This window comes from Chelonoidis abingdonii, chromosome 1 (assembly GCF_003597395.2).
Source record: "Chelonoidis abingdonii isolate Lonesome George chromosome 1, CheloAbing_2.0, whole genome shotgun sequence".
Lineage (NCBI taxonomy): Eukaryota > Metazoa > Chordata > Testudines > Testudinidae > Chelonoidis > Chelonoidis abingdonii.
This window is the reverse complement of record NC_133769.1, coordinates 193,721,046-193,735,599: the sequence shown is the minus strand read 5'-3', so window position 1 is coordinate 193,735,599 and position 14,554 is coordinate 193,721,046. Positions and strand designations below refer to the sequence as shown.

Below are 14,554 nucleotides of genomic sequence, written 5' to 3'. Positions count from 1 at the left end.
TAGTGAGGTGGCAAACTGCTTAAGATACGTTAAGAGCAAAGCAGACTGTGAAGAACTTCAAAAAAATTCACAAACTAAGTGATTGGCCAACAAAATGGCAAATGAAATTTAATGTGGATAAATGTAAATAATGCACATTGAAAAATAACCCCAACTATACTATAATATGATGGGGTAATTAGCCTACAACTAACCAGGAAAGAGATCTTGGAGTCATCAGGACAATCTCTGAAAAGTCACGCAGTGTGCAGTGGCAGTCAAAAAGCAACGGATGCTAGGAATAATTCTCTCTCTGGGTGTTAGGTTCACTCCCTTTGGGACACCTGGCATTGGTCATTGTCGGTAGACAGGATACTGGGCTGCATGGACCTTTGGTCTGATCCAGTATGGCCATTCTTACGTTCTTAAGTTAAATACAATTTACATGCAGTTTCTTCTTTACTAACATTCATTCATTGTTGCATAACCATTAGGAAAAAAAATGTTTTCTTGACTCATTGATTTTTTTAAAACCTGGTATGTCACAATTTCATGAAATTACATAAAATAAAAATGTAGAAACACATACACATAACAATATGGACAATATCAAATATTCTCTGGAGATGGATTACTATATAGTATTCAGTGTACAGGAATGATGCAGGAATGATATTTTATGGCAGCTTGGAATTGTTATTTAAATCAAAAAGTTTATATGACACTGTATACCGTACACTTACTAGTCACAAATTACATAAAACAGATGCTTTAAGTGAATGTATTATATTTTGGCCAAACTGCAGACCAAAGAACATAAAACACACAAACTTAAAGTTCCGAACTTATCCAATACAGGCCCAGAATTAAGTACCATAGGGGAACATCTCAGAACATATAAGTGAGAATTAAGGTCTCTATAGTGTGTACATGCATTAAATCTATATCTTGACCTGACTTTTTAACATGTATTTTATATCTTTCTGTACATACTATACTTAAATGTTATATCTTAAGAGTCCTTTGCTCATTTTACTACCATGTCTCTTCTAGACAATTGCTTTCCCCTTCCCCATCTCCACTGAGATATTCTATAACCTACTGGACTGCAAGTCACTTAAATAGGTCAATTAAGATTTAGAGATTTGTGATATAAACACTGCTGTTAGTCCCTCAGGCTATTACTGCAAGATCTGCCACCTCACTGTCAATTGATTTTGAACTACCAATCTTCTTTGGCTTTGGTTAGTCCAGGAAAATCACTTCACATGCCAAGTCTACAACTTGTATAACTCCACGGCTATCATCAGACAAGAAATTACATAGTAAGAAACATGCATGACAAAAACTATGTATGAAAGAATGTGTTTGCCCACTGACAGAGCTAACGCTAAAGGTAAATAAAAATATCACTTAAAATAGCGTCTTGCAGCTTGCTAGTTTGTATATACTATAAGGTCCGAGCTATCAGCTGTTTAATGTATCCAAATACACAATTTCATGCCCCTGGTTTCTTTCACACTGACAGTCTGTCTGGACTTGTACTTCTCCTTTTATACTCTAATGCTGGTAAAATGACCTCCTGGTTACACCTAGTGAGGTAATATTGGGCTGATGTCAGATGATACGGTCACTCATAGCATATGCAGAAGTTAACTTACACTTGCTGAGTCAAATTCACTACTTTTGCTAGTGGTAAATTTGCCCCCCATCCCCCACCATATTTAAGTATGCTACACTATGTTGGGAAAGGAAATACAGTTTAAGTATCCTGTTATCTACTTTTTATCCTGCTATTGTAATAAGTAAATAAACAAACATTTTCAAGTCCTTTTCCCTTTAAATGAAGATCTCAGGGAAGGAACGACCACTGTAATGTCGCTAACAAAATGAATGCACCTTTAAGCAGGGGTTTTTTGGGCTGGGCTGGCCCAGTGAAGGCAACAGCGCTTTATGGATGGGGGTGGTGGGGTCTGGGGAGATGAAAACTGCTGCAAAAGGTGCAGAGTGGTTGCTAACTCATCTCTTGGGAACGCAGAGTTTGATAAGAAGCAGCACATGGCCTGGAGCCTTCCTTTACCAAAGCCTTTCCTCTGCCTTCAGTCCCAGGAGAAAGGCAGGAACTAACAGCAAGTCTCAGTAGGAGTCCTCTGGGGGACTACAGCTTAACTTGGCTCCACTCCAGGTGGAAGAAGAGCAGTGAGCAGGGAGGGGGACAAAGTCCTCCTACTTCAGCCCTGAAATGGAGAACAAGGTCCTTGTCCCAGCATGGCTCCAGGCAGACATAGAACAATGGGAGCGGGGAGGAACAGGGGGAGAATTCTCCTTTTCCCCTGGTTCAGGTGGGGTGAGGCAGGCATAGGAGAGTGAATTCACAAAGGGAGGTGCAGCTGAGTAGGGAGGCAGCTGGGAGTCAGATTCTGTCCCTAGGTATACAGGCGAGGAGAGGGAGGGGGAGTGTGGTCCCCTCTCAGAGCAGCTGTGCGATGCACAGAGGTTTAGGGAACAGGGTTTCTGGTTTTACCTGCCATGGACAGGAGGCAACAGGGGTGGAATTTTTCTTCTCCCTCCCAATCAGTGTTGATGGGACAGGGAACTGGGGAGGAATCAAACCTTGCACAGGGCGGACAGAGTACAGTGAGAGGATTCTTGCAACAAGGGCAAGGGGTTGGGGGAACCTGGGATAGTGCCTTTCATTACAAAGGGCAGCCTATCAGGCTTGGGCAAGGGGGGCTCAAGGTGAAGCACTCACCCAGGCAAGTGAGTTCATTGCGTTTCATTGTGGGACAGTCAGCCAGTATTTGATACAAGTAATCAGGGTTACTGTGTCTGAGATTGTTTTCACAGCTTTGCAGGCCCTAGAAGGTGTAATGGCTTGCCCAGATCTAGGACATTCTACTCAGGTGATTGCAGGAGATGAGGCACACATAGAAGTCAGGAGTGAGTTAAATCAACAATGAATAAAGGTTCCCAGTTGCAGAGGTGTTTGGATCTACTTTGGGGAGAGTTACATGAGGTGGTTTAGGGTCCCATACCAAAATTATGTGGCAAAGAGGAGGACTGCAGGCACTAGTGGTTCCTCTGAGGCTTACCCCATCATGTGGTTGAGGTTTTTTGGGGTAATCACATAGGCTAGCTGGAAACTGTCTCAGTATGACTGAGGGGGCCCACCCCTGTAAGCAGATGCAGGGTGTAAGCAGATGCAGGGTATTGCATAGCTGATACAGGCTAATTACGTTCCTCCAACATGGGGACAGCCATGGGAGAGGTGTCTTGCTAAGGCAGCATTCTTTAGTTCTGAGAGAAGCCTGGCCTTGTTAGATATATAAATATAATCAGGCGGACATGCAATACATTCAATGGCATACATCTAATCACAGCAGTTGCTGTTACAGCATCGGGCGAGCATGCAATACATTTACGGGCATACACTTCTCTATGCAGTGGCTTTTGCAGCATCTTTACGTTCAGGTATGCATGCAAACCATGTTTTGGGTCTCATAGAGCTCATTCCTGCCACAATGGTGAGGGAAGGTACAGGACGCAGGGCAGAATAAATGCCACCTAAAGGTAGGCCCTGTTTGAACAGGGTGTGGGTGACAGAAGGCAGGCCAGTGCAGGGGGACAGCTTCAAGCATTGGAATGGTCTAAGGCCTCCTGTGGGACTACCCCAGCAAAGCCAGTGGGTCAAATGTGTGTGCTGGGTTTCTTTTAATGGGGGTTCTTTTCCCCTTTATATACAATAATAATGATTAAAGTCAAGGGTGGGGTTTGGCCATGTTATTAAGGCAATAATTCCACAAGAATGAATTCAGGGTACAGGGGCAAGGCCATCCAGCCAATTGCCTGTCGACAACTTGTAGGTTAACCCCAAGGCTAGCTTCAAGCAGCAGAAGAATAGACTATGGCCTCTGGTAGAACTACCCCAGCAAGGCTGTTGGGTCACATTTGTGGGATGGGTTTAATGCAGGTTCTTATCCTTTTTATGTACAATAATAATCATTAAAGTCAGGGATGAGGTTTCGCCATGTTGTTAGGATTATAATTCCACAAGAGGAATTCAGGGGTAGAGTGCAGTGCCACCCAACCAATTGCCTGTGCACAACTTCTGTGTTTTGCCTTGAGGCTTGGCCCCCACAAAGGCTCCAGTGAATTACATTGCTTCATAACCTCTCTACGGTTGACAGTGGCATAGCACATGCCTTGTCTCATTTTCAGGTCCACAGATTTTTGGAGTTGGCACCAGGAGCCAGCCAGGAACCCAGGCAGATGCCACTAGTGCTATGGAACCTTGCTGTAGAATGGTTGTCTGCGTGGTGCGGAGATCAGTTGCTCAGTGCATGTGGCAGGCTGTGAGAGAAGTTTTAAAGATTTCATGCAATTTCAGGATCAGGAAAGCCAGTCAGCAATATGGCCCATTACAGAGGAAAAAGTGCTGTGGTACATGCTGTTCTTGGAAAACCGTCAACTGGCATTCTCCGCAACCTTGAATCAACTTTCTGCCATTACATTCGTCATTAGGCTAAATGGTTATCCTGATCCTTGCAGTGGTTTTTTAGGTAAAAGGTTTTTGGCTGGGTGGTCGCGTACTGATGACCCCAAGGTGGATTCCCATCATCCCATCATGGTTTACATACTTAGGGATCTTGTGCAGATCCTTGGCTACATATGTCATAACAGACAGGAGGCAGACTTGTTCAGGGCTGCATTCTTGACAGAATTTTTTGGTGCTTTCAGGAGCAGTGAGCTAGTACCTGGATCCGGTAGGGACTCGACAGAACGGTTTTGCAACTGCGGGATATACAATGGCATGAGCATTCAATAATATAACACTTGTGATGGTCAAAGACAGATCAACTTAGCCAAGGTGGTGAGCCTGGATCTGCCCAGTTCAGGTTTAGAAGGCCTACAGGGTTATATGGCCAAAGGGGAAAGGCACCCCTTTTATGAGGTATGGGAGCAGAGGCAATCCAGGCAATTGGGCATTGACATTCAGTTGCGTACCGAATATATGTAAGACCTCAGGCAGCAAGTCAGCATTAATTTGTTAAGTATCAGAGGGGTAGCCGTGTTAGTCTGAATCTGTAAAAGCAGCAGAGAATCCTGTGGCACCTTACAGACTAACAGACGTTTTGGATCGTGAGCTTTCATGGGTGAATGCATTCATCTGACGAAGTGGGTATTCACCCATGAAAGCTCATGATCCAAAACGTCTGTTAGTCTATAAGGTGCCACAGGATTCTTTGCTGCCATTAATTTGTTGTAATCTCATTACAGATATTAGACAACCAGTCATGCAGATGGTGGTGTGGATCTGCGGGCATAGTATTGTGGTTTGGGCCCATAGGTACATGTCCACGTTGCCTGAGGGTTCACAGCTGGCCTTTGGTGATGAGGTGATAGTTGGCACGCAAGGAAGGGCATGTTATGGAATCAGCTAATACCGCTGCTATATGCTGTGCGGGCCTGTCAGTGGTCCCCAGATATAATTGTGGTACATGTTGGGGAAATGATTTGGAAATGCTTAAAGGGGTGAAACTAATGCTCAGAGCAAGGAGGACTTGAGGCTGATCCTTGAACTTTTTCCAGGAGTTAACATGATTTGGCCAGACATGCTTCAGTGCAGGGTCTGGTGAGAAGCTGAAAGTCCCCGCAGGGTGGACAAGGCAAGGATATAAGTGAACAGGCAGGTGGCCAAATTCCTTGGGACCATAGGATGGACAATAATTTCACACATCCTGGTATAGTATATGGAGCAGAGGCGTTGTTTCAGAAGCATGGGGTTCACCTGACTGACTTAGGTGCTGTCATGTTTTTAACTGATATAAAAGATAGCATTAGGCGATGTCTGGGAACCCGACTGTGTGTGAGGAGGAGGCAGCCAAGCTAATTGTGGGTTCCTCCTTGTGGCAGATGTCCAATCCTCCCTAGGAAAGGTATACAGTGACTGGATAAATGGCTTGGAAAAGAATTTAAAAAGAGGTGTTCATTAAACGAACGAATGGGGGGCAGTTGGGGACTCCTATGATTGGTACGGCAGGGAGACAACCCTCTACTCTCATAGCCCACCTTAACCCTCCTACGAGGTGAGGGTGGATGGTAAGCTCCTAGCAATGGATTTGCTGGAGGGACGTGGATGGAAAAAGAGGGGGAGATGGGAAACCCTTCCTGGGTAAATATGGAATAAACATGGGGTTACCTTCACTGTGCACTGTTATCTGCTGGGTAGTCCCAGATATTAAATAATAAAGTTGCAGTTTGATTAAACTCATGTCAAATGTCTTCTGTCCTTCTTTTGGCATAGCCAGACAATCACCGACCTGCACCTTTAAGCAGGGTTTTTTGGGGCTGGTCTGACTGAGTGAAGGGATCAGTGCTTTATGGCTGTGGGGAAGGAGAATATGAAAACTGCTGCAAGAGAGGCAGAGTGGGAATCCAGGGTTTGAAAAGTAGCAGCACGGTGCCAGGAGCCTTCCTTTTTACACAGACCAAGGCTGAGGCACAACCCAACCTTCTTCACTTTTAGGAGGTAAAATACCAGGTTTGGTCAACACCTGCTGTGGGCATTACGCTAGCCGTCACTTTTTTAAGGGAGCTTGGAAGGAATTTTTCCCTCACCACCATATTGACTTGGGTGCAGTTGGGGTTTTTTCGCCTTCCCCACAGCAGGTGTCAGGAAGGGCTTTGTTCATGCATAGCATTACAGGCGGTAGGCCATATGTTGCAACTCATTATTTAAGTGTATGGCGGATGTCCAGTGCAGGTACTTCATAGGAAAAATATACAGTGACTGAATAAATGGCTTGGAAAAGAACTTAAAAAGAGGTGTTTACTAAAGAAACAAAAATGAGGGGCAGTTGGGAACTCCAATGATTGGCAGAGCAGGGAGCCAACCTCCCATTCTCACAGCCCACTTTAAGCCTCCTATGAGGCAGGGGTGGATGGTAAGGTCCTAGCAATGGACGGACATGGATGGAAAAAGAGAAGGATCTGGTAAAAGCCCCCCGGGTAATTATGGAATGAACATGGGATTATCTGCATTGTTATCTGCCAGGTAGTCTCAGACATCTAAAAATAAAGTTGCGGCCTGATTAAACCCATATCAAATGTCTCCTCTCCTTTCAGCATAGCCAGACAATGGTTTCTTGTTTCACTTCAGTGCTCAAAACGAGGAAAACATAGGATGGAATGGGATACCGTCACATTCTACAAAGAAGCCATGTGTTTTTCTTCTTGTTTCGACTCCTGCACAGTCTTATTTGTTTTCAGTAAGAAACGTTGGCATGATCACCTGCCATCTAACCCTAACTGAAGTGTGCTTCAATTTACATAAAACAGTGTAGTAGATGGAGTCCCTCCATACCTTTTACATCATGATCTTTTTTAACACTATGCTTTATTCAGCAAAATTTGTTAATAAGTGGAAGAACCTACTTAGTAAAAGATATTAGGATAATCATAAACGAAACTGAAACATCATTGAAAAGGAATTAATCTGTGTGGCAAAGAGGAGTGAATTGTTTAAACTTGCTAGATTTGAGAAGAAATACTACAAATCAGACAGCCAACCAACAGAATCATATAATTACCTATGAAAGAGCTGGTACATTTACTATGATATATAAAAGTCCTTCCTTATTTCAATCTATCTGTGGGTCAGAATTTCTAAACTAAACTTTAAATGCACAGAAAAGGTAAAAAATACACAATGGCAAGACAACTTCCAACGGTAGTTCTGGTAACTTAGAGAACAATTAAGCTGATTTAAGTTGTATTTGCACATTAGGATGCCCTTACATAAGTATAACACCACAAATAAACACAACCATAAAAGATTAATTATTTTGATTCAGAATATTCTTTAATCACATACTGTGCTCTCTCATTTACTTAGTATACTATCTTTTTAAACCTCTTAGATTTGAAAACAAAACAAACATTTTTACTTACCATATAATAAAACAAAATCTCAGGAAGTTTTCTTGTCAGTTCTGACTTTTCAATCACGTTTAGTATACTAATCTGGCATTAAAAACAAGGTCAAAAGGAGTAACAATAACTAGTATACATTTCAAATATACAACTGTTCCAAATTTCTTTTTCTTCAGCTGTGTAATAAGCAATCTATTTTAAAACAAAGTATTGATGTTTTCCATGAAACCTCTTCTCAACATTAACAAATAATATAGATCAAAACTTTCCCCCAGTGATTAATGGAATACTTACACTTCTGTATTTGACAATATATTCCAATATAGGGGCTCCTCCATCATCCTGTTTAGTTATACTAAGTTTAAAGCTCTTTCCACTGCCTGGTTGTCCATGAATTGATGGAGGGCTTGGCTCACCTGAGCAATAGGCCGTGGGGAGAAGAAGAGAAATTCAATATTTTTGTATTATTATATGTATTATTTCTACTGTTTGATTAATTAATATTATTAATCAAAACCTTCATAATCAGATAGGATGTTTTCAAGCTTTCTGCAAGATACTTAATGATACTTAATGATCACCCGGGCATCAATGCTGTCACGTTTGTTACAAAATATATCAAAGATTTGTACACTAAAAATAAAAAGGATTTAGAGTAAAAATAGTCTCAGTCTCTGTGATTTGATATCTTTTTATTCTTTCAAATTTAACTTGTTTAAGAAATGACTCCTTATGCAGGAACCAATTTAGAAAAGCAGCTGGTTAATTTTAAGCATGTAAGTAATCCCATGCTATTCAGCAAATCGTTATACACATCCTTAACTTAAAGCATGTGCTTAAGTCCCATTGGTGGAATCTAAATCATTATTAACAGACAATAAACTGTCATAAACAGCAGCAATAAACTGTCCCAAAGCAAACCTGAGGCTCTTTTAGATTATACAATACTATTATTTTATTAAGAACGAATTTGAAGAAAAGCATTTTATAAGATCTTGAAATGTATGAAATTTTACTTTAAACACACTCTATTTTTTATAATAAACCCATCCTTTGATGTTGACCCTGTTGTTTCTTACAAGGAGGTTCTACTATAACAGGAATATTTATGCTGAAATTTTGATTAGAGTACATTTTAAACTGGAGCAAAAATACATGACTCAAGTGTACTGCCATTGCTAAAAGTAGAGGGCTGCGTTTTTGTCTGCTGGAGCTCAGGCGTATGTTCAATCATATCTTTAGTCTGAGTATCTGATCCCTTCCAGGAAAAAACAGGGCACTGCCATGTAAGAGAAACTTACTCCTGGAATGCTTCAGAGGGCAGGAATTTGTTATTTTTCAATACTAGATCTGTTTAAAGTATTGCTTGAATGCTGTTTTTCAAATTATTTCTGTTTTTTAAAGTAATCAATTTTTCCTTTCAAATTTTTTCTGATTTTTCTACCAAGGGGAAAAAACCTGTTTTCTAAAACTGAACTCAAAATACTTTTTAAACTTTTGATTTTTCATTGAAAATTTGAAAAAAATTCACAGGAAATTTGGGGAAAATATTTTCTTTCAAACTTTCTCCCAAAAAACTATTAGCATTTATTAACTACCTCTATTCAATATCTTTTCTGCACCACAGAATGGAGCAGGTTGTCTGAGCAAAAGAGTGGAATGATTGTGTAATTGTGAATGTAAAAATAAAACCAGTGTCTTAGGCCTGATTTTCTCAGGTCATCAAGAAGAGAGGCTAGAAATGTATTGGAGCTTTCTTGAGAGGCTGCTGTGAGAAAGAACTGGAGGCACTGGATGTAGTTTAATTAGGTTGAAACTTTATTCCTGAAACAATCTAGGGGAATGTGGTATTGTAAACTGTGCATTTTACTCAGAGCGAATCATTTTTGAAATTATGAGCTGAACTAGAAGTAAAATAGGCTGACAAGAGTACAAATAAACTAACTTTTCATTTAAAAACAAAGGCATTACTTACGAACGGGTAAAGTCTGAAAGATCTCAATTTTGCTATACTCTCCTTGTCCTTTTCCATTTACAGCTGCAACCTTGATTTCATAAGTTGCGTTTGGTTCCAGATTGCTAAGAACAACCATTGCTAAGAGGAAAGGAAAGAAAGCGATGAAACTAAATTTGACAAAATGATAGACTAAGATAATAACATTTCCAAGGCCATTTTGTAATTCATTTGCTTTGAAATTAGGAGTCTAATTTTACAATGTTTTATTTACAAAAGTGAAAAATATTTATCTGGTTCATTGCTAATAGTTTCAGATTGTTTTGTTACTACACAAATTTTGCTGCAATTAAGTAAGTTATACTGTCTGCGGACATTAGTATAGGAGTTACAGAAGTAAAGTGCAAATATAAAGAGCTTGGTAGTGCTTCAAATTTCTATGAGATGCCACGCCTGATTCCCCAGTAGGATTGGGATATTTTTGCCCCACTCCATTGACAAACAGTTGTCGTAGACACCATTGGTTGATGTCCCCACTGAAGGGACACTCAGGTTACATCTACACTGGAATAAAAGACCCTGGCATGGCCATGGTTGGCCCACATCAGCTGACTCAGGCTTGTGCTGCAAAGCTAAAAATTGCCGTTTAGACACTTGGGCTGGATATTGGGATCTAGAAGCCTCCCCCATTGTGGTGTCCCAGAGCTTGGCCTCCAGCCTAAATGTCTACACAGCTATTTTACCGCCCTGCAACATAAGCCCTGTGTGTTAGCTGACTCATGCCAGCTGCAGGTGTTTAACTGCTGTGTACACATACCCTCAGGTGGTGTGGGGCTGCTTCAATGGTTATTTTGGCATCTTCCCACTCCAGGTCACCTGTACGGAAAATGCAGACCTGGAAAAGAGGTCATGGGCACCCTTAAATCCAGTTGAAAACTGGCAGCTAAAGCGCCTTCCTTGGGGCCATTATCAGCTGCTGTAAATTGAACGGGACAAGTAAGCAAGTGAATGACAAACACATGGAATGGGTTTAAACAGAAGGCTGCAAGTTTATTAATTGTACCTTAGGGAGGGGAACCACCCTGTTCACCCCTAGCTTCAACATAACATGTAATTATTTAATTAAAGCTAGTTACAGGGCTTTGGCCACAAACCAACAACAATTTGGGGTGGACCCTCCTGGTCTATCTCATAGACTCAGCACAACTGTGAAACCTCTCACCATCACCCCACATAATGAGGAAGATGGAGAAACAGAGGCCAAAAGTCTGCAAAGACTTCAGGCTCCTCCTCCCCACATGTGCAAAATCCAACAATGAAATCCAAGGTCTTATTTACATCTGAGATCTGGCCCGTTTAGCCTGTATCCACACTGGACACTGGCTACAAGTTGCAACAAGTCAGTAGTCTTAACAACACTGTATGAACTTTGAATCCTATTGTTCCCAATACAACTATGCCTCCAGGAGGCTGCAAGAAGAGCAAAACAACCCACCAAACCACATGGCAATTTGGTCCTATGAGAAAAATTCCTTCCTGATTCCTAAAAATGAGTGATTAGTCAGGCCACAGCATCACAAGCTGTACAGCCTCTAACCTACAACTGGGGAGAGGGGAGGGCAGGGAATGAACTGGAAAGTAAGATGCTTTCAAAAAGCCTGAGATAATTTAAAGAGGCAAAGTGGGGAGACACCTGGCAGCCAGTCACCTAACCTCATTCCACCTTGCCCAGCCAATGTCTAAGCAAAGCACCAAAGTTGGGTGGGGTAATAGCACCTCCCTTCCTGTGATGCATGTGTTTTGGGCTTCCCTCATTGCCTGCTGTCCACACCAGATCCTCCCTGACGAAGAGTATTAGAGAAGATTTTCAGACAAGTCTGCATCCATCACCATCTCCCCCACAATGTGAGCTGAACCACGCACTCCTCAGACAGCGCACAGTGTCCGCCCTTGCCCATTGCATGTAAATTATTCATTTGCCATTCTGTGGGAATTGCACAATGTTTTACTACCATATAAAGAGAGAAGATTCTTGTCAAGAGCAAATGAAATTTTCTAAGTCATAATATCAAGAATCTAAAAGTTAACTGATCCCATCCGTAGATCCTTAGAGAGAGGTCTATGGAATGCCTACAAGCCAAGGCACTCAGGGACATCCTCAACAAATGATTCAGAAAAGAAGCTTGGCACCTTAACCTTAGATACATAAATACATCACCTAATATTCAGCAAGCTGTTAAAGAGCACTTTAAAGAACAAGAGTTGATTTCCCAAGATGTGCATCAGTAAATGCCATGTATTAGAAGGGAAAATCAAACCCTAGCCTGAGCATTCCATACAAATCAAGTGTTGCTCTAGAACTGTAGCTGTACTTCAGGATGAAATTATAAGCACATGCTTAGAACAGTAAAAAAGTCGCATGAAATGAACTATACTCCTAATAATACAAACATACGGACAAGGTACAGCAAATGAGCAATATAATCTACAAAAGAGCTACATTTCTGATTCTCGCTGGAAACACAGTACAGTATGTTATGAAAAGACTTGGCATGATCGATGTAAATGTTATTGATATCACATATGTGCCTTGAGACCTGAACACAGAACATGATTTCCCTGCTCCTGCATTGAAGGGGTACTCAGCTGCCTCAACAATAAAGCTCCCAGTTCCCTCCCAGGCCCCTGGGTTCAGATCCACATGGGGAAAAAGGGTGGAGATTGGATGTGCTGCAGAGGAAGCACATCAACCCTCACCTGCCCTGTAGAGCTAGGGATGTATCTTCTTTACTGTGCAGCCACCTTCGAGGGGCAGCTGCAAGTCTTTGGTCATGCGACTCCACCGGAGTTACTGTGCCAGGGAGCCTTTGTTGTTGTTTGTTTTTTTTGCAATGGTGAAGTATTTCAATGGTCTATTTAGTATCATTTTTTAAGTTTTATTTTTACAGAACACATATTGTTTCTGTTATTGCTTTTGTTATTTTATTGGCTAAATATGTATTATCCTGTCTATTTTGGATGCCTCTTGTTTTCTGTAGTAGATAGAAGCCCCATTACAAGTGGAGCTAAATGAGTGTAATGAGTTCTGGAAAACAGGAATTTACACATTTCACCCTTTATTATGAGCATATTATATGAATTAGTCATTGACATATGGTGATCATTTTCTCACAAACAAAGCTGCAGGGTTATGTCTGACAGCGTTCCTTAGTTTTATCATTCTTTCATATTTTTTAAAAAAATAAACTATAAATTATTAGCAATTATCTACTGAAAAATAAAGACACGAGAATATTCATATTTTCAGAACAAGTGAAATTTTACAATATGTAGCATTCAACTATAGCAAGATGAAATGAAAAGAACAGACTAAGCAGCAGCCCTGTTTGATGTGCCTTTGAGCCATGACTGCTTTCCACATCTGAATAATGGCATTCAAAATAAACCTTTGGACATTCAAAAAATGAGTGGCATGGCAAATGCTTTTAAAATTTAAACAGCATCAAAGTGTAGCTATGAGTCTGTCTTTCATAAAATCTTAATACGTTAACAACCCCATAAAATCTAAGGGTCCAAGCCTGCAAACACTTATGCACATGACTGAGTCTATGGGACTACTTAAATGAGCAAAATTACTCATGTCTTCAGTGCTTAAAGGACCATGGCCTACATTTGAATCCCCAAGATATCACAGTGCATCAGATACCTTGACCTGAAAAGCAGCTTTATGAAAACAATATGCTTGAAATCTGACAACATAATCTGGCCCCAAGCATTGGCATCAATGGAAAGTTCTGCTTAAAAATCTGAGAGTGTGATGTAGCCCTTGATTGTTTTATGATTTTTTCTAAGAATACAGGGGAGAAATTAGGACAGACTATAATATTACATAGAACCCCTTTCTTTCTTCAAGCAGAAAAAAAGCAGTAGAATAGTAGCCAGGTGGTGGTAAGTACAGGAACTATCCAACTACTGAAGGGTAGAATGTCCAGGGCCTAATAGGATCTCAAAGAAACAATGGACTTTTCATTGCCAGATAATGCAATTTATTGCATGGTAATGAAATGCTGGGGATGGGAGTGCATAACTAAATAAAGTAATTATCAAAAATGTGTAATGTATGCACCCATTGCAGTGGAATCTGAGTCAAATAATGCCCAGTTCCTCTTTCTCCAACTTCAAATTGATCTTGTTCTCTTCTTAAACAGGTTTTACAGTTTTCAACAGCCAGGCCTAGGTGACTGTGAATGACTCAGGATTTTTATCAATGGTCACCCGGCCAAACTTTCACAGGCATCACTGAGGTGATAAGGTTTACATTTGTAAAGCATCTCCACAAACTAAAATAAACCCAGAAGGTTTACTAATGTGTGCATCATTTACCATTTACATGCATGATATCGTTGGCAACACTATTGTCCTGAGGAGCAGCAGTAATTTAGGACTATCATCTACCACTCTTACTTACATTCTATTCTTTTGAAGGTTCTCATGTTGCCCACCTCTCTATAGCATCTGAGCATTACCCAGAAGTGCACTAAGTAATGTGACTAGCATTTGTCACATATGACTCTCAAATAGTGTGATGCATTAAATAGTACCTTACTCTGCTCTGCAGGCAGACTCCTTCACTTTGCTGGGATTACTAACAGAGTAATTGCTCAACATGGGTAGGCCTTACTCATGTGA

The 14,554-nt window shown here is 41.0% G+C and overlaps 1 protein-coding gene across 1 annotated transcript in view; it reads right to left on the bottom strand.

The window, feature by feature from the left end:
- Positions 1–14,554, bottom strand: part of NCAM2 (neural cell adhesion molecule 2) — a 586,807-nt gene that overhangs the window by 79,015 nt on the left and 493,238 nt on the right. Inside the window, exons 12-13 of the mRNA XM_075063719.1 lie at positions 9,887–10,006; positions 8,206–8,327 (exon numbers count right to left, since the gene is read on the bottom strand). Coding sequence (XP_074919820.1) covers positions 8,206–8,327; positions 9,887–10,006 — 242 coding nt within the window. The remainder of the gene's footprint in view (positions 1–8,205; positions 8,328–9,886; positions 10,007–14,554) is intronic.